A 19860-nucleotide genomic window follows, 5' to 3' on the forward strand; every position below is an offset into this window, starting at 1 on the left:
TTCTCAGTTTTCTGGGATGCTAGAAAAACGAAAGTAGTCAGGTTCCAACTTGGAGACGGGTAGGGTCTAGTATGTCGAATCTCCACAGATAATTCTTTCTTATCCAAAAAGCAAATATAGACATATGTTTATTTGTCTGTTCTTGTGCTATTTTCCATTATCTCCCTCCCTGCAGAGTACCAACTCCAGACTCTAAATGCCCAGCATTAGGTTAGTGTGTGGGGTGGGGGTGGATCTTAGGGCCTCACTTTCTGTCCTGTATCTCAATTCTACAAAGCACCAGGAAACCATGTCTCCTGTGTTCACCCTCCTCTCTCTTCCCTCTCGCAGCTGCTGGGTCTGAAGAACCCCCTACTCTCAGGGAAGGGCTGCTGGGCATTAGCTAATATGTTCTTGTTTAATTCATCATGTTCTGGCTTATAGCAGGAGGCTGTCAGGTTATCTTCACCTATGTATGACCAGACCAGAATTCTTAATTTCATTTTCCTCTGAAGTCAATAATATATGTATTAAATACTTGGTGTATTAGCTTCATATTACTATAACATCTGAAATAACTAACTTACAGGAAGAAACATTTACTTTGGCTCACAATTTTGGAGGTTTCCATCTAAGATGTGTGGGTTCTGTTGTGATGTGTTGCCACATCTCAGGCCCCAAACAATGCATCACAACAGAGCAAACTGCTCACCTCCCACCAAGAGGAGGAACAGGGAAGACACTTGGCTCACAATTCCCATCAAGTGCAGAACCCCAGTGACCTAAACACTTGTCATGAGGCTCCACCTCCCAAAGGTCCAATATGATACCCTGGGGAATAAGCCTTTAGCAGGAGGGCCTTTGATGGACACCACTCAAATTACAGTCCTTGCGGGGGACGGGGGGGGGGGGGAGGGGGGCAGGAGGAACTATCTACTAGGCAAAGAGCTCAATTAATCGCATGTGACATTTCCCTAGCTTTGTCAGCTAGGTCTTGACATGGGAACTGTGTGGTTACTTTTGCAACAAAATATTTAAAATTGGATGTTTTCTTTCATATGGCTTACTCTGAAAAATGAATAATCATAATTTAATGTGATCTACTTAGTGACAAATTATCTTCCAGATCCGGTTATATAAGAGAGACTCAGCCGTCCTTTACAAATACAATCATCTCCAGATGTTATTGCTCTAGAACATGAGTCTCTTCCTCGGTGAACTTCACCTTCAAAACTTCTTTAACATCTTTGGCACTTTGGGGTTGGAACACAGTGAGCACTCATTAATATGTGTTGATTGACTAGCACTTGTGGTTAGGATAACTGCCAATTGATCAATCCAGTCTGGGTTAGTCACTTTGCCAGCCTATCAGCTCAAGAAAAACTAAATGAAAAAAATTTTTTAACACCAGGACCCCAGTTCTATCACTTTTTCAACCCTTTAATCAAGGTGAACTGTTTTGTTTTCCTTTGCTCGTCACAAATGAAATAATACAATATTTGAATTTCTAATAGGCCCCTTTCAAGCACGGTAACATGACAGTTGGCAAATGCACAATTTTTCTACCTAAGGATCAGTAATGAATAAAATCCCCTTCTATCTTCCTGGAGAAACAATTACTTTATTAAAAACTGTGGTACTAATGGATCTTTCATCCATAACAGATGTGATATGTAAAGTGAGCATCAATCTCTTGGGGTTTTTGATGCCTCAGCAATACAGACAATTTTACCTGATAATTATATTATGACTGCATGATTTATCAGCTGGGTATGCATGGCCAGAGATTCAGTAAGTGGTCAGGTTTGTCCAGACAGTGTCTGCATTTGAGGACTTCATTCTCCTCCCTCCAAGAATCAGTGGGTTTACTAAGCAACATGCTCCTGGGCACATGGTCTTTGACAAAGATGTTGACAAAGGCCTTCAGTGCACAGCCTCATGGCACCACAGCTGACTGATGGATGGCTTATGGTGTCTGGCCTCCCAACAGGTTTGAGAGTTCAGACTTTGAAAGATGGCTGCTGTTCTCCTCCAGAGGACAACTTATTCAAAGATAAGCCACAGGGTTCTGGGGGTGGCTAGAAAACAATGTATTTGCTATGTCTCTTGGCTGCAAGTGACAAAAAAAGTTAAAATCAGCCGAAGTGGAAAATAGAGTTTACTGATTTCTATACATAAATCACAGATCTGGAAGGCTGACTCCAACATGGCTGGGGCTCTGGACCTGGAATATCATCTCAGGCTTCAAGTCTCCCCTACAACTCATTTCTTCTCTCAGTGTCTTGGTCTCATTCTCTCTGGGGATATGACAAGACACCCAGAGAATCATATACCAAATACTCTATCACACCAAGAAAAAGGAGTTCTTGTCAACAGTGTTACAAGAAAAATATAATGAAAATCTGGGAATGGTTCAAAATGGCTCTTCTTGGGCCTTGTATCTTGCCCAATCACTTCATTATCTAATACTAATCTGACTTTGTGGTCAGCCCTATGGTCAGTAAGGGAGAGTTGACCACAATAAAAGGTAAGTAGAGAGTAGATAGGCTCATGAGGCACTATCTATACCCAACAGGCTAACACAAGAATTAACCATTTTCTTAGATAATATAAAATGTATGGGCACACTCTAATGCATGTTTGTATTTAGGAAAGTAGAAATCATTATGTAAAGACAGGTTCATGTATATATTGCATACATTTATGTAATGCACATTAATATATAGTTTTGTGAGTATGGATGCAAATATATTTTTTTCCTCTGTTATGGGTTTTTCCTCTGTATGTATCACTGCTCACAAGTACAAGTGTGGCCTTTTCCTTTCCAAGGATCTTGTCCACATCCTAGATCATCATAACAAGTGTGTGCATCTTTCATTTTCTGTAGTCTGTATGACCATATAACATAGTCTATATTTCTACAACTATACAGAGTATGTTTGACTCTAGCCAAATCAGCCCTGAAATTACCCAATGTGTGTTTAATTTCCATCTCTGGAATATCAGAGCATCAATCATGCCTTCTGAATCCCTCAACATAGGGTGCTGTGTCCATGTTTAGGCAACAAAATGGAGCATGATTAAAAGTGACAACCTGTGTGGTTTGCAGGGTTAAGGTGAAGGCACTCCAAGCCAGAGCAGCAGCCAATCAATGGCGACAATATTAGAAGGGAAGGGAGTGGATCAATGGAAGCAAGCCAGGGCTATAGAATATAAGGCAACTTGATTGTCAATACAGACATCAGAGTTCATTGGCGTTCTGGGAGTAGCACCTTGCTCACAGGGTACAGAGTGGGAGGATGGCAGACAATGCAGATTCTTTGACGCTTGCTCTGTTCCTGGATCCTCCATGCTCTCCACCTGCTCCATCGTTCTCCTGAGTACCTGCCCTAGATCCTTTTCCATTTCTGTGATAAAAGCACCCTGACAAAAGGCAACTTGGGAGAAAGGGCTTTATAATGGCAGAAAAGGCAAGGCTGCAAGAGCTTGAAATGATTAGGCACTGCATCGCAGTCCAGAGCAGAGGAGGAAGGCGTCCTCACCACCCTTCAGCTGGCCCAGCCAGTGAAATGGTGCTGTCCACATACCGGCTGGGTCTTCCCATCTGAACTAACACAAACAGGAAAATAATCATGCCCACCCACCAACATAGTCTTGACAGTTCCTCATTAAGACCCTCTTCACAGGTGAGTCTAAATTTTGTCAAGTTGACAATCAAAGCTAAGCACCATGTTACCTGTCTCACATGCCACAAAATCACCCTGGAATTGTCTCAGCCCTTGGTGATGTCAACCCTCTCCTTTGCATTTAGTTTTACTGTCTTGAGATGTGCTTTTTGACTGAGAATTGCTATCTCACAGCCTGCCTGAGAAATAAAATCATCCCTCCTCCACTCAACAGATAGATGCCCTCAAGCCCTCAGAAAAATGATAAGTGTTGTTTAAAATGACAAATCCAATGTGCATGTGTCAAATACGTAATCTTTATTATACATTAATTGTTTCTTTCTGTAAAGTAACTTGAAAGTTGAAATGTTCTTTTCTTTATAATTACACAAATGGGAATATCCAAAATTTAATTAACAATTAAGTTGATCAGTTTAAAATTTTGAGAGCATACATCTGCATATAATTGCTCTCCATATACTTCTGTAAAATCTAAAGCCTATACACCCAAACATAAAAAACCCATTCACGCCAGCATTAGTTACAAGTGCACATTTATTTGACTGTGGTGAGCATGTTCTTTTATTGCCAAGAAAGTCAGCTTTGTTCCTTAATTGTTACAATAACCACCATTTAGGAAATTCTATTGCAACATCAATATGTTATGTGCATCTATAATTAGACTAGCATGGCCTGTCTATCATAGGAACTGATGCAAAGTATTCGTATTTTGTCTACTCCAGGCTTTCTAGGATTCTCAGTTTTTAAAGAGATGCACTTCAGCCTAGTTAAATTAAGAGAGTGAAAATACAGTCTTTGATTGCTGTGTTCTGGATGCCCAGACTTCTCCCTGAGCATCATGGGAAAGGGTACTCTTTTCCAAATACCAGCCTTCCTCTCAGTTCTAACACATCTGGTTCTCTTATCAGATCTGGAGGAGATGTCTGCCATGAAATTGGTCACCAGACACTTCTGGCTGCAGCCTCCTTGATCATCAGTGACTGATTCTCCAGTAGCCAATGCAAATGCTCTATAGGTGGCTTGCTGAAGGCAATGTCCTCATACCGTGTCACATCACAGAAAAGCCCAACACAGTGACTGAGCCTATGGTAGCAAACTAAGATTGGAACCCAGCCAAAGTGAATTTCTCTTTCCCCCTCACTTGTCATGACCTCAATAGAAGGAAAAATGACGCCTTGAAACAAATCATGCAAGTGTCTAGATCCTTTGTCCCTGCCCTATCTGCTACAATTCATAATTTAAAATGCTTAGAAAACAGCAGCATTTACAGGATAATGCCAATATGTAAATACATATGTCATTTTTTAAACCCCCATGGATGACATGCTTTTTAAAATCATGTTCAATGTGAGTTGATAATATGGTCACCCTGTCTTAATACCACGAAATGGTTCTCTACAGTTACTCTTGATAAAAATATTTACATGTTAGAATTTTTAAAATACTGTGGGGCTTTTAAAGTTCTATTGTATTTTACATTATGATATTACCATGAGATCTTAGGGACAAAAAAAAGGAAAGGTTATGACTTAACAGTGATATATATGTGTGTCAAGTTAACAAGAAGTGGGTTGTGCTGATTAGTTTTGATTGTCAACTTGACACTACTCCCTGGGAAGAGGGAACCTAACTCGAGAATGGCTCAGATCAGATTGGCCTATGACAATGTCTTTAGAAGATGCCTGATTAATGACTAATAGGAAGGGCATGGGCAGCACCCTTCCTAGGGAGGGCAGAGCCTGGCTGAGTTGTAAAGAAGGCTGGCTGAGCAAGCTGGAAAGCAAGCCAGTAGGCAGTGTTCCTCAATGGTTTCTGCTTCAGTTCTTGCTTGAGTTCCTGTCCTGTCTCAATAATGGACTATTATCTTAAAGTTTAAGCTGAAATAAACCCATCCGTCACTAAAAACATTCTTAATGCAATTGCATTATGGATAATTATGAGATAGTAAGGGGATCCTGAGAAGTTATGGGTCAGCTATGAGGTACAGGGGATACAGCAGGTGCTGCAAAGTCCATGTCCTTCAGTTCCTCTTGCAGCTTGGCGCTACCTCAGAGTGATAGCAGCCAACTCAATCCTAGTATTTATTGGTAAGGACTCCAGGTTCAGTGACCAGCAGAGACATCAGAATTCAGCCCTCATCCAATTAGTGGCATTGATTTCGTGTCTCAAGATTTCCTCTCACTCAGTAATAGGAACTTGAGCTCGCACTGGTCTGGAGAGGAAGGGGAAGTGAGAGGATACCTGCTGCATTCTCTTCCATCTTTCACAGCCATGCTGGGAGGGCTGTGTTACCTCCTTCAATCAGTTCTTCAGAGAGCAAGAAGCAAAGCTCTTGGCTAAATAGGAAGACATCAAAATGTGCTTCCCATCTGCCTCCACACTTACTTGATCTCCAACACAGTACATACCCCATTATGCGATCCCCTCTCAACTCCAGAAGGTTGTGCACCAGTTCTTTCTAAATAATATCCTCTGCATGGTCTTTCACTGGGATGAGTGCATTAAGTACGAGATTGGATGAGAAGGCCTTCAGGAACCAAAGTCATAGAACTAAGTGATAGGTACTTGAATCAATGCTCTGAGACTCTCAAGTCATGACCCCTGAGGGTGCAGAAAGGGAAGCAGCTTCCTCTCATCAATGTACAGACTAACCTAAGGAAAGCATAATAAATATACTTAATTGTAATTTTACATGGAGGACTGTCTTAGTTACTGTTCTCATAGCTGTGACCAAATAGCTGGAAGTATGGAACTTAAGGGAGGGTTATTGGCTTGAGAGAGTTCAGTCCATCATGTGGAGGCAGGGCAGAGTTTACAGCAACAGGAAGGGGAGGTGGGGTTACTCCAAAATCCAATTCACAAATATTTAGACAAATATAAGGGCTTTGCTATCCATTGGTATATTCCTCATGAGCACAATTTATAAGATACTTTATCCATATGTTCCATTTTCAGCCTGTGACAGGCACTTGTGAAATGATTAACCCATACTGCAGAGATATAGAATATTAAGTGACAGCCAGACATAAAGTAACGAGAGACGAGAGTGAGACGCGCTCTTCTCTAAAAGACACATTTTTATACAGGTAATCAATTTATCAGGACACTCGACAAATTCCAGCAAGAGACTTTCCAAAGTTAATTTAAAACCAATTAGAGGATACACATCAAGCAGGACTCTGAGGAATTTATCTATTATTAATGGTGCCTCCCCTCAACTATAAAGGCCTAATAAACAGTCTATAAATCCAGGAGCTACAAAAACAATGTTCAGAGAGTGAAGTGTACAGAAGCAGCAGCTCAGGCATGCCACGGGCCCAGAGGACCTGCCTGGTGCCCCTCTCCAGGACAGTCACAAACAGTTCTCCAACAGGTCTTGTTCCCAAATGCTCCTCAGTGATGTGACACTCTGGTGGACTGTACCTCTGTCACCAACAACTTCAAACAGGAGTGGACTCTGCACCAACACTGATGTGCCTCACGCTTGCCCCATCCCATGGAAATGACTGAAAACAGTTTCACTACCTCGGCTTCACCTTATTGAGGGGCTTTCCCCCTTCTGTACCTCAGGAAGCAAAACTGAAGATAACTCTGGGGATTTGGATCAGACCACAGTCTCCGTGGGAACATGAGCACCTAAGTTAGAGTCCTGAGAATCTCCATGTCTGAAGGCAGATGGACTGTGTGAAAGGTGCTTTTGTTTGTTTGTTTGTTTTGGTTTTTTTTTTTTTTTTGAGGCAGGGTTCCTCTGTATAGTTTTGGTGCCTGTCCTAGATCTCAGTCTATAGACCAGGCTGGCCTTGAACTCACAGAGATCCGCCTGGCTCTGCCTCCCGAGTGCTGGGATTAAAGGCGTGCGCCACTGCTGCCCGGCTGTGAAAGGTGTTTTATGAACACAACAGGACCGTGGTACATGAGCATTCACAGAAGCTGTGGCCTGCACATGATCAAGCCATGGTGCTCAGTGGGGCTTCAAAAGGAGTACATGAAGTTAGAGTGGATCCAGTCAAAACATATACGTGTAGGAAATTCTCAAATACATAAGTCAGTTTGGTGGCATGTGCTTGTGATCCCAGCACTGGAGAGGCAGAAATAAGTGGATCCTGGGACTCCTGGTCAGTCAGCCTACTGTACATGGTGAGCTCTAGATCAGTGAGAGACTTCATCTCACAATCAAAGAAAAATTGTCCAAGTTTGTCTCCTGGCTTACACACACACACACACACACACACACACACACACACACACACACAGACACACACACACACATACACATACACACACAGAGACACACACACACACACACACACACACACACACACACATGCACGCACACACCTTCTAGCCTAGTGTACTCTTCCTAGCTGTCAATATTTAGCCACCCTCACCTGAGACACTAACAGGCTACAAAGATTTAAAAATTCAGTGATTGCAGGATTTAAATAGTTTTAACCCCTTTAAATGTGGAAGCATGTTAAACTCCATTATCTCTGCAGCCACCACAAATGTTGAAATTCAACTTGGCCTTTTTTTTTTTCTTAGTTCTAGGTCTAAGGATGACAGTTATAAAGAGACAAATGCTTTTCTCAAGTTCTATAAAGAGCTGTCCCCAACCAGATGACCTACAGGAAATAAAGCCGGTCATTTCTCCAGCTGGTGGCCACTGATCAGAGCATCTGAACGGAAAGATATGTATGTTAAGCTTCAAACCACCAGGAAAACAGGTAATTGCTTCTTCGACTCCATAGGAAGCCAGCCATTTGATGGTTTGATGTGGGAGGGAGTAAAAGAGTTTAGACATGTGTCAGAAGTATCTAAGAATAGAAAAACAGAAAATGTTGTCAGGGACCCAAAAGATCTCAGTGGGACATAACGGGTAAATGGAATGACTCGGAAGCCATCTTGCTCCTACTGGAAAACAGTTGCCATGGATACTCTCCCAGGTAACTCTCTCAGGTCTTACCTCTTGGGTCCTCACATTTATGTATCCATAGTGAGTTCGAAGAGGCTGCCTGAATGTGTAGGACAATGGGATCCATTTTGTTTCAGGTTGTCCAAAGCAGTTCAGTAGCAAAGGGAAATTCATGTCATTGACAAGGCGCATGGCTAGCAGCAAGAGGCACAGGGCTATGAAGCTCACCACAAGCACAGACTTCCTCTGCAAAACAGTGGAGAAGAAAGGAAAAGAATAATGAATGACCTTCAACCAGCAACAGTCACAGGGGTGGGAAGGGGAGGGAGGTGGGATAGAGGTGGTGAGGGCAGGGTGGGTGGAGGTGGGTATCCCTTTCTCTCTCCGAGGAATCAAAGGATTCTCTTTTAGGATATTTCAGTTGGAGCAGAGAAAAAGCCATCACTTGGCAAGCAGGTGGCAGAAACCTTTCTTACCCTCTCCTAGCCTGCTTTCCCCTTCCTTACGGTTATCTTTGTCCACTCCTTTTATTTGAAGAACTCAAACCCGACATTTCCAACCACAGGAGACCTTTCTTGAGTCCTCAGCTCCCTCCCACCACCATCCTTCCAAGAGCAGCCCCCCAGCAAAGGTGAAGTCTCACCGCCCCCTTTTACTAAAGCAGTGGTTCTCAACCTTCCTAATGCCGCAGTCTTTTAGTACAGTTCCTCATGTTGTGGTGACCTCCAACCATAACATTATTTTTATCACTGCTTCATAACTGTAATTTTGCTACTATTCTGAATCATAATGTAAATATCTGATATGCGACCCCCAGAGGGGTCGGTTGACCCTCAAAGGGGTCATGACCCACAGGTTGAGAACTGTTGCCCTAAAGGCATCTTTACTGTACTTTTCCCACAGTGCAATTATGGCAATTTCTTTTTCTAGAACATGCTTCTCAGATCCTGAGGCCATTGGATCTGCTTGTCACAGGGTTTTCTCTGTGTCCATGCCCACTGCATAGAACTGTAGCTTAAACCACACAGGCCATCCAGCAAATGCTTGAGGGGAATGCACGACTCTTTCACTGACCCTGCTTCATCCCCACCTCACACTTCTGAGTCTGTATCCAGCAGTTTCTATCAACAGAAAACTTCACCTGTGCACACAATGCGAAGTTGAAATGTTAAGCACCAGAAGAGGGACCGTTGCACAGCAAACAGCCTAAGAACATTCCCACGAATGTCCTGCGAGGGAAGAAAGCGGAGCCACCGCATCGGGTTGGGATGAGAGAAAGCAGTGATGCATACTAGAAACGGAGCTTGATAAAATGCATGTTTTGACTGGTAGGGACGTGTGAGCAGATCTTTCTACATGGAAGAAACAGGCAAGGAAACAAGAAAGCATGGGTTATCTGTAGGAACCAATCAGTCTCTCCTAGCGTGTGCAGAATGCAGAAGGAAAGTCGCAAGCACACATGATAACCACAGTGGGCTGCCCCGGGTACCACGCTAAGATGTGTGCCCTGAGTCTGGGAGACGGCAGAAGGCCAAAGTGGACTTTTTGTTGTTGTTCAATTGTTGGATTTTTCTAAAGATGAAAGCTATGTCATAACCCAACATAGTGAATGGTACTTTGGAATAGGGAGGAGTAAGGTGGTTAGAAATGGGTAGGAGGCTGGTCTTTTGGTACGGGTCTTGTAAACCAAGGATGGAAACTGGAGCAGTGGGGACAAGTAGTGAGTGAGACTTAAGTTCCTCAGTTTAGGTGGAAGAGACTGAAACCTATTAGATAGGACATTAGTGGCAGACACAAAACTCAGAGCTGACCTTGGGCCTAGACAGCAGCAGCGCTACAGGGAATCCTGTAGAAGTCACCCTCGCAATAATTTATCCAGGGAGCCAGATGGTAAAGCACCTTGGCTCTCTAGGTGCTCCTTTCTAGTGACCAGAAGTTCAGCAGTCATGGGGTCAGAAAGAAAGTCAAAGCTAGAGCAGGAACAGAGAACAGAACTGAGGACAGACCTTAGGAACAGCTACTGTGACGCGCCCCTGCTGACCCCAGACTGGGCTTGACCTCTGAGTTGCTGAGAATGAATGGTCTTCCACTGCCCTCACTGATGGGTGTGGGGCCTGTTACTTCCTGGTGTAATTGCCTCCAGAACTTCTAAAGGGAGAAAAGAAACCTCAAAACAGCCATGCTATGTCCTGGGTCCCAGAGTAAGCCAGGCAGCAGAGCCAGCATCCAGAGCCGCCGTCACTTCCAAATTCCTGCTCAGCTCCTGTAATTTGTAAAACCCACATTCCTCTGTCTAGCCAGCCTAATTTTCTAATCACCCGAGAGTCCCCTGAGCTCTGCCTCCTCAGAACCCTTTATCTCCCCACTAACCACCACAGCCTTACCTCATTTAACCTTCTAATCATGAAGAAACGTTTTAATTTGCTCTTCTGTGGAATCATTATGTCCACAACCCTGCAATGTGTCAAGGTAACAGCGAAAATGAGGTGATGGATCTTAACAAGTTTAAAGGGGCATGAACCAGAAGAGACAGCTAAATAAAACCAGAGACCAGGCACCCATAAGTAAGAGGGAAGAACCAGCAGCTGCTCCGAAGGGCCCCCCAGATATGATCTGTGCTCTTGTCTACTCCTGAACCCAGCAAGGCTCTCTGCTCCTCCCAGCTGCTGAACTTGCATCACTGGGGGTCTTGGGACAAAGGCATAGAGGGCCCCTCCTAACCCACCACTAGCAACATATACTTAATGCACACAGGGACAAAAGTAAACCAACCACTTTTGAGAGAAACTTCAAAACAGAGGGAAGTCACAGCAGCAAAAGCCTGTGCCCCTGGAAGTCATGTCTGTCTCCTGGGATTATCAAAGGAAAGCTATAATAGCAAAGGGGGGGGGGCGACTGGGTGGGAAGCAGGCACCTCCCCTCTGTCCTGCTCCTGGAACTGTATTCACAGGGGCCAGGGGTATTCTTTTCATAGCTCAGACCTCCAGCCCCACTCTGTCACGTTACGGTGGGTGACCAGATTCTTCTTCCCTGTCTAATGGAATGCTATTCTTGTTTGGCATGAAAGTAACTCACAGTGTCGACACAAAGCACCCTGAAACTTCACTAGAGAAGGTCTAACTTCAAGCTCTGCAAGCAAGGACAACAGGACCTGACACAAACGTGTGTTCCCTAGCAGTCACCTCTGTCACACCATGGCCAGTGAAGACCATGGCTTAGGCACTCCGGCACACACACAGCTATGTGCAGCGAGCACACACGTATATCTGCAGGAAATACAAGGGTTATGGAGAAGTGGACTGAGCACCAATACACACGAGGCACATAAATGTAGCCACGCCTTGGAGTTCAGACCCAGTGTAGACTAGGAAAGGTTCTGAGAAAGAAAAGGAAACCAACCAGACAGAACAGGCTCCAAACAGTCACAAGAGCCAGCAAGAAAAGGGGATAATGAAACGTGTCAAATGAGGTGTAGGGAGGATGCATGGGTGACTGGGAGCCCAGAGGAAGGGACATCTACTGCTCTTAAGAGGGACAGACAACATTCAAATAGGGTCCCTATGGCTGTGGGAGAGTGGGCAACACTAAGGGCATTCCCGTCACAGGAAGGGCAATTGGACAGGCCTTTGTTTTATCAGAAATCTTCAGGACATTTGCTAAGAAGACTGCTATGTATGCCATGATCAGTAGATTATGCTAAACAGATCAGAAACCAATTTATTCTGCGATTGCCATGTGCTGGTCACTATGTTGAGTCAAGCCACACTCAGAAGGTCGGTTTCACAGACAGGTGCGGCAGAAGCCGCCAGAACAACCTTAAGATAAAACAACTGCCAATTAGAGCTGAGAAAACAAAAGTGAGTACTTGTCAATGGTGTGAAAGGCTTGGTTCAACAGATGTTTCATGAGGCACAAAACAAACAAAAACTACCATTCCTCTAAGGCCGGGTACACGGACATTAAATGATACAGTGCGTGGAGAACTCGAGCACAGTCAGGCAACATGAACTCTTTAAAAGTGAAAGGTCTTATTAGGTTGTAACTGTCAGTTGTTAAAATCTTTTATGTGTGTATGTGACTGTGTATGTGTGCATGCACTCAGAAGCCAGAGGTCACACAATGTGATTGTGTGTGTGCGTGCCCACACACTCATAGGCACATACACACAGAAGCCAGAGGTCATATAGTATGATTGTGTATGGTAATACACTCAGAAGCCAGAGGTCACACAGTGTGATTGTGTGCACATGCACTCAGAAGCCAGAGATCACACAGTGTGACTGTGTATGTGCACATACACAAGGAAGAAGCCAGAGGTCACAGTGTGACTGTGTATGTGCACATGCATGAGGAAGGAGGAAGCCAGAGGTCACAGTGTTTGTGTATGTGCACATGCATGAGGAAGGAGGAAGCCAGAGGTCACAGTGTGACTGTGTATGTGCACATGCATGAGGAAGCCAGAGGTCACACAGTGTTTGTGTATGTGCACATGCACGAGGAAGGAGGAAGCCAGAGGTCACACAGGACATCTTACCTAATCACTCTCCACTCTCACTGAATGCAGAGCTTACTGATTCAGCTCAGCTTGCTAGCCACAAGCCCCAGAGTCCTCCCATCTCTGCAGACTCTCCCCAGTACTGGTGTTAGAGGTTCATGCTGAGCCACTTTGCTTTTTACATGGCTTCTGGGGACCAAAGTCAGGTGTCCATGCTTGAAGCAAGCACTTTACGAACAGACTGAATCTACCAGCTCCTACTGGATTCTCTCGATGGATATGAATTAGCTAGTGGGTAAGCACTCATTAGGCCATGTGAAATGCATGATAAAGACTAGAGAAAGCTTTCTCCAATATTCCAAGCAGCTGCAAACCCTTGAATTACTTGGGGCAACTTATCCTTACAAGCTCAAGAGGATGCCACTGTGCCCAAGTAGATCTGATGAATTGCTTTAGGGAAAGTTCATTCCTTCTTTGTTCCTCATTTGGGGGAAGTCTGAAGGGGCCCAAAGCAGCTGAGACATTTAGAATTTAATCCCCTGTGTACTTCAAAAATCTACATCAGAAAATGTGACATTGCAGTTGCGCGCTCTCGCTCGCTCTCTCTCTCTCTCTCTCTCTCTCTCTCTCTCTCTCTCTCTCTCTCTCTCTCATATAATTTATCAGACTTTACAGCAGAAATGCCTATTTCAAAACAGACTCCACAGAGAGTTCATGATGCGGAGGGAAAGAACACAGTCCCAGAGGTCTGTGCTCCTACTCAACTCACAAGCCATACTGAGTGATGCTTTTATCCTTCCTTCATAGAACTAATCATTCACAGTATAATACAGACTTTATTAACCTAGTCAGATGCTCCCTTTTCAGGTCCACTTCTTCATAAATGACAACCTGAGAGAAGGTGTGTTTTTCTATTTAAACAGTACTACATGATGATTCAAAGTGGCCACATCTCAGGAGGAGCATCGTTTTTTCTTCATATGCTGAAATTCAACTAATCATAAATTTAAAATGAAATGCCAATTGGATTATTTGTGAGTGTTTGGTCACTTCACAGCCTTGTACATCCCTGGCTATTGCTTATCCGTGATCACAGTGAATGCCATTTCTTCTCTCAGCTGAAGCACGTCATCAGTGTGGTTCAGTTTGTCACCACTGTCCAGCTCCAAATCGGCTTCTTGATGAATATAATAAAGCTTCAGGCCATTTGCAGGAAGATGACCTAGCAAAGCTCAGAGTGTGTGAACAAAACCTTCATTTACTTTATCTGTTGAGTCAACAGTCTGTTTGGATCCCACTTACTAAGTGACAATGACCTCTGAGGGAAAAATCTCACTCAGTTTCTGTTGGGTAGCGGTCAGGAAAGTGGTAATAAAAAGGGTGGAATGTCCTGGCGAGACATGATGCTCAACAAACTTCAAATCATAGAACAGGCAGTACCACACAAAGGGCAGCCCGAGGCTGCAGAGCTGCTGATGGAATCACTGACGTTATCCATAAGAGAGTCGTGAAGGGCAAACAAGATCAGCACAGGGAAATTAGAAGAGTGAGAAAGCAGGAGGCGGATGTAAAATCCTTGACATGGTAAAGACCTGAGAGAGGTTCACTGTTTGCTTTGCAAGCTTGGGGGCCTGAGCTTGATCCCCTGCACATGCGTGAAAAGTTGAATGTAGGGACATTTGCTCTGTAATCCAAGCTCTACTGAGACTGAGAGAGAGCCAAATCATCACCTGAGGTCCCAGTGATGGAACTAGTCTCAGAAGGAAGGGAGGAAGGTGTTGGAGAGAGATCTCAGTTGGTAAAGCGCATGTTGTACAAGCATGGAGATCTGAGATCAGATCCCCAGAACCCACGGAAAAAGCTGGACCTAGTGGCACCAGACCATCCCCAGCTTAGGTGGGGGTGGGGGCAGGGTAGAGACAGCCATATCACAGGAGCTCATTGATTGATGAGACCCAGGCTCAGAGAAAGATTCTGTCTCAAAAAATAAGACAAAAGCTGTAAAGGAACACATCAGATGTTGACCTCTGTACATATACTCACAGGACCACAAACACACACACACACACCACCTACACATGTGTACACTCCCACACAGATAGCAATATGGTAATAGCTCTAGAGGAAGGATACCCAAAGTTGATCTTTGGCCTTTACATTCATGTTTGGGTACACACATGGACCTACACCTATGTGAATATGCACACACAACCATACCTACACAAAAATTTGATTTTTTATTTATATATGTGTGTGCATGCATGAAGTTTATGTGGACCAAATATGTGCAGGAGCCACTCACAGAGGCCAGAAGAGGGTGTTAGACTTTCTGGAACTGAAGTTATGGGCAGTTGTGAGCCATGTGGGTACTGGGAATCAAATGTGGGTCTTCTGCATTGGCAGTAAGTGCTCTTAACCACTGAGCCATCTCTCCAGCTCCCACGAAAGCAATTTAAGAAAAAAGAAATAGCTCTTGAGAACAATTTGAAGGATTGTGGAAGGAGAGGAGCTGGAGTCAGAAAGGACGTGAGCAAGAGTTTCATGCAGCATGCTAAGGAGTCCGCAGGGTCAGGCTTGGTCCTAGAGTGCTGCTCCCTCTATAGGTAGTGCAGCTGATGGATGGGAAGCAGACAGGATAATCAAGAGGGAGAATGGGCTACCTCATCAGGTGTCCCTAATGGACACTAAGTTTCTAGTGGAAAGCAGCAGCAGTCACTCCTGTGACCATCCTTTCTTCACCCACAGAGCACCCAGTGGGGCACTTAAGTCCAGGACAAATGCAGGGCTGAGCCCCACAGTTTTTTTTTAAATTCATTTTGGTTTTGGTTTTTTGAGACAGGGTTTCTCTGTGTAACAGCCCTGGCTGTCCTGGACTAAGCTGGCCTTGAACTCACAGGGATCCACCTGCCTCTGCCTCCAGAGAGCTGGGATTAAAGGAGTGCATCATGACGCCCAACTCCTTGAGTCTTCACAGTATGTTAACGACAGACACTTAATGTTCTTAATGTTATCGATATAGGTTGCTTATGCAATCTGTTTCCCAGACAAAAAACAAAGATCTGAGGCTGAGTGGCCCACCCAGAGTCACAGATGAAGAGGTTGGCAAACACAGGAATTGAGATCCTATTCTAATGTCAGATCCCAAGTTCAGTGTGTAGATTAACCAAGTCTTTAATTACCATTTGTCTTAAGTGTTTTATTGCTGTGAAGAGACTACAACCATGGCAACTCTTACAAAAGAAAGCATTTAATTGGTGCTTGCTTACAGTTTCAGAGGGTTAGTCTATTAGCAACATGGCAGGAAACATGATGGCATGCAGGTAGGCATGGTAGCAGTCTACATTGGAATCTGAAGGCATTGTGAAGAGAGAGCCACTGGGCCTGACGTGGGCTTTTGAAAATCAACGCCCATCCCCAGTGACATACTTCCTCCAAAAAAGCCACACCCACTCCAACAAGGCCACACCTCCTAATCCCTCTCAAATGGTGCCACTCTAATGACCAAGCATTCAAATACATGACCCTCTGGGGGCCATTCCTATTCAAACCACCACACAATTCATGCCAACAGGAATGCTCTCAGAGAACTGGTTCAAACATTAAGAACTGGTACCAGCCCTAAGCAGGTTTTGAAACATAGTATCAACAAACCAAATATCTAATTCATATGGAAAATTAAGAGACTGACATGAAGCGTAGTAATTATACTTACTTTGAAATCAGTAATTGTGGACAAATTTAATTCATTTTCCTAAATCTGGCTTTATTCCCAGCATTAGAAAGACAGCTACAAGGGAGCCTTGGGTAGCAGGAAGGGAAAATAAAGTCATCCTCTTGTTCTACCAGATACTGGGCTCCCTTTGTCTTACTGTAGGCACCATGTGATGGGATGGGTATGGCTCCTCGCCTCAGCTCCACAATCCTATATCTCTTTTACTTATTTAGGACCCTGCTAGAAGGCAAATGGCTTGGTGGTTACATACAAATAAAATATACTTGAGCACATGAATGGATAATGAAAATGTGGTACATATACAGACTGGAATTTTATTCAGCCATAAAGAAAACAAAATTATGAAATTTGCAGGAAAATGAGTGGAACTGAAAATATTACATCACACTGAATAAGCCAGGCTCTGAAAGACAAACGTTGCATATTCTCTCCTATGCAGATCCCAGCTTCCAAAGGTTATTTGTGTGGGTGAGGGGGTGCAGCGAGCGAGGGTATAAGCTGGGGAACTGGAAACAGTCCATGAGACAGAGGAAGAGGCTCCAGGGAATGCAGGTGAGGAGGGAGAAAGCATACTCCATGGGAGAATGGAAAGAGGAATTCGGGAGCCGGAAGTGATGGGGACAGAGGAGACACGGGGTAACAGGAAGATGAGGAGGAAGATGGAAAATGATCAACCAAGAGTCTCCATGAGAGCGTCCAGTGAAAATCTGTTACTTCACATCTCTACTAAGACAAAAGGGGATGGGGGTAAAAGAAATAACACATTCATTCAACCCAGTAAACCCCTTTAAGGAGTTGGGATGCTTGTCACAGTCAACAGGAACTCCAAATACAGAAGGCAAAATCCAGGGATACAGGGAGTTCAAGGGCATCACCGCCATTAACTGTTCTGTGCAGACACCAAGCCCTAGAGGACAAACATACATGGCTGCAGCTTTCCCGGGAAGTCTGGTTTTGTGTGGTTTTACTCCAAAGGAGGCGTCTTATGGCTGGAATGTACCAAACTGAGGAGTTAAAGGCACTGCGGGCACAGCCTTCTTACCTGGTCAAGCCTCAATGAAACATCCCCACAGCATTAATATGCAAGCACATTTTCTTTCATTTCCTTCCCCTTTGGAGGAAAACATCTTTAGGGTTTGTTTTTTTTTTTTAACAATTCTTCAATTTTGTGTATATACAATGTATTTTTATCATATCTATCCACTACTCCACTCTAACTCTGCCCAACTTCATAGCCTCTTCTTTTTCTCTATAGCCCACAGAATACAGCTGACGCTGTGCACATGCACATGGATACAGCCCCATCCACTGGAGCACGGACAAACCACGCGAGGCCACATCCCTAAAGAAAACCATTGTCTGTCCCTGAAAACCTTCAGCTTCTTAACAGCTCTCAGCCAGGGGCAGGGCCCTGTGAGGCCCCCATCATCCAAATCAGAATGCTTACTGCCTCGATCTCGTATAGGCTGCCACAGTGTCCTGTTCACAAGACACTATTTCAATTATCTGTCACTCCATAGCTGAGGACAGCCCTAAATTCCTGTTGACACTTCCACCCCTACTTCCTGCGTGAGGAGATGACAGGCGTACACTTCCATACTTAGTCTTATAAAGTACTGGGGACTGAAACTCAAGGCTTCCTGCTCACTAGGCAAACACCCTACCAACTGAGCTAAATCCCAAGCAAAGAACAGCCCAGGTTGGTCTTGAACTCATGGTCCTCCTGCTTGATCCTATTAGTGTGTGTTAGCATGGTGCACATTTTGAGTGGGAGTGAGAAGATTGTCTAGAGCAAAGGCTAGTGTGGCTGGGCAGAGAGATACAGAAATTCAACCAGAGGGGTTAGTTCTAACAGAAGAGCAGAAGCTGAGGCAGATGGCCATGGAGTTCTTTCTTTACACTGAACTCTTGTACACACAGGAAGAACATTCTTCAGCCCTGACTAAGGCCCTCTGTGTGTCCCTGGCACTGACGGAGGGCGGAGAGGAGCTACCAGACCAGGGCCCAGGAAGGTGATTGAGCAACCATTGAAGGACCTCTGCTTCCTTCTCAGCACCTCACATTTGTCTGCATCTGTCTTCTAGAGACATCTGCTCATCTTTTTTACCACATGAGATGATGTCACTAGGATCCAACTCACACTTTCTAGGTGGTCAGAGCACACCAGTGGAGAAGCCACCCAAATTCTGGTGGTTCACGGATCATTACGGTAGAAGTCCTGCTGAGAACCATCAAAATGATCCAATAATGTGTGTATCTTGTGGTATTGTATTCCCCAAAATATTGTGTACCTTAATAAACTTATCTGGGGTCAGAGAACAGAAAAGCCACAAGATACTTAGGCTAGAAAATGTTAGCACATGCCTTTAATCCTAGCATTCCAGAGACAGAAATCCCTCTGGATCTCTGAGTTCAAGGACGCATTGGAAACAGCCAGGCATGGTGACTCACGCCTTTAATCCCAGGGAGTGGTGGTTGAAAACAGAAAGGTTTATAAGGCGTGAGGACCAGAAACTAGAAGCATTTAGCTGGTTAGGCATTTGGCTGGCTAGGCATTTGGCTGGTTAAGCTTTTAGGTTTCGAGCACAGTTCAGCTGAGAGCCATTGGGATGAGGACACAGAGGCTTCCAGTCTGAGGAAACAAGATCAGCTGAGAAGTTGGCCAGGTGAGGTTAGCTGTGGCTAGTTCTCTCTCTCTGACCATCCAGCATCACCCCAATAACTGGCCTCAGGTTTGACTTTATTAATAAGAACTTTTAAGATTCATGCTACAGTATCTGACAATGATGTCATCACCAACCGGACCTCCTCTTTTTCTGAATCCACACAACCTCACATTGTGCAGAATTTATCTTCTCAAGCATACATTACTTCATATGACTCTCTGTCATCCAGAAGAAGGATGGACACTGTCTATTCTACATAAACAAATACAACACACATTTACACAGTTAAAAAAAATACTCTGCAGCATAAACAAATGTAACACACCTTTACACAGTTAAAATACTCTGCAGCATAAACAAATGTAACACACCTTTACACAGTTAAAATA

At 44.2% G+C, this 19860-nt stretch overlaps 1 protein-coding gene across 1 annotated transcript in view; it reads right to left on the reverse strand.

Moving 5' to 3' along the window:
- The window catches only part of St6galnac3 (ST6 N-acetylgalactosaminide alpha-2,6-sialyltransferase 3), a 529184-nt gene that overhangs the window by 306213 nt on the left and 203111 nt on the right, over positions 1-19860 (reverse strand). Inside the window, exon 2 of the mRNA XM_059266479.1 lies at positions 8629-8823. Within this exon, the coding sequence (XP_059122462.1) occupies positions 8629-8823 (195 nt within the window). The remainder of the gene's footprint in view (positions 1-8628; positions 8824-19860) is intronic.

This window comes from Peromyscus eremicus, chromosome 6 (assembly GCF_949786415.1).
Source record: "Peromyscus eremicus chromosome 6, PerEre_H2_v1, whole genome shotgun sequence".
NCBI lineage: Eukaryota > Metazoa > Chordata > Mammalia > Rodentia > Cricetidae > Peromyscus > Peromyscus eremicus.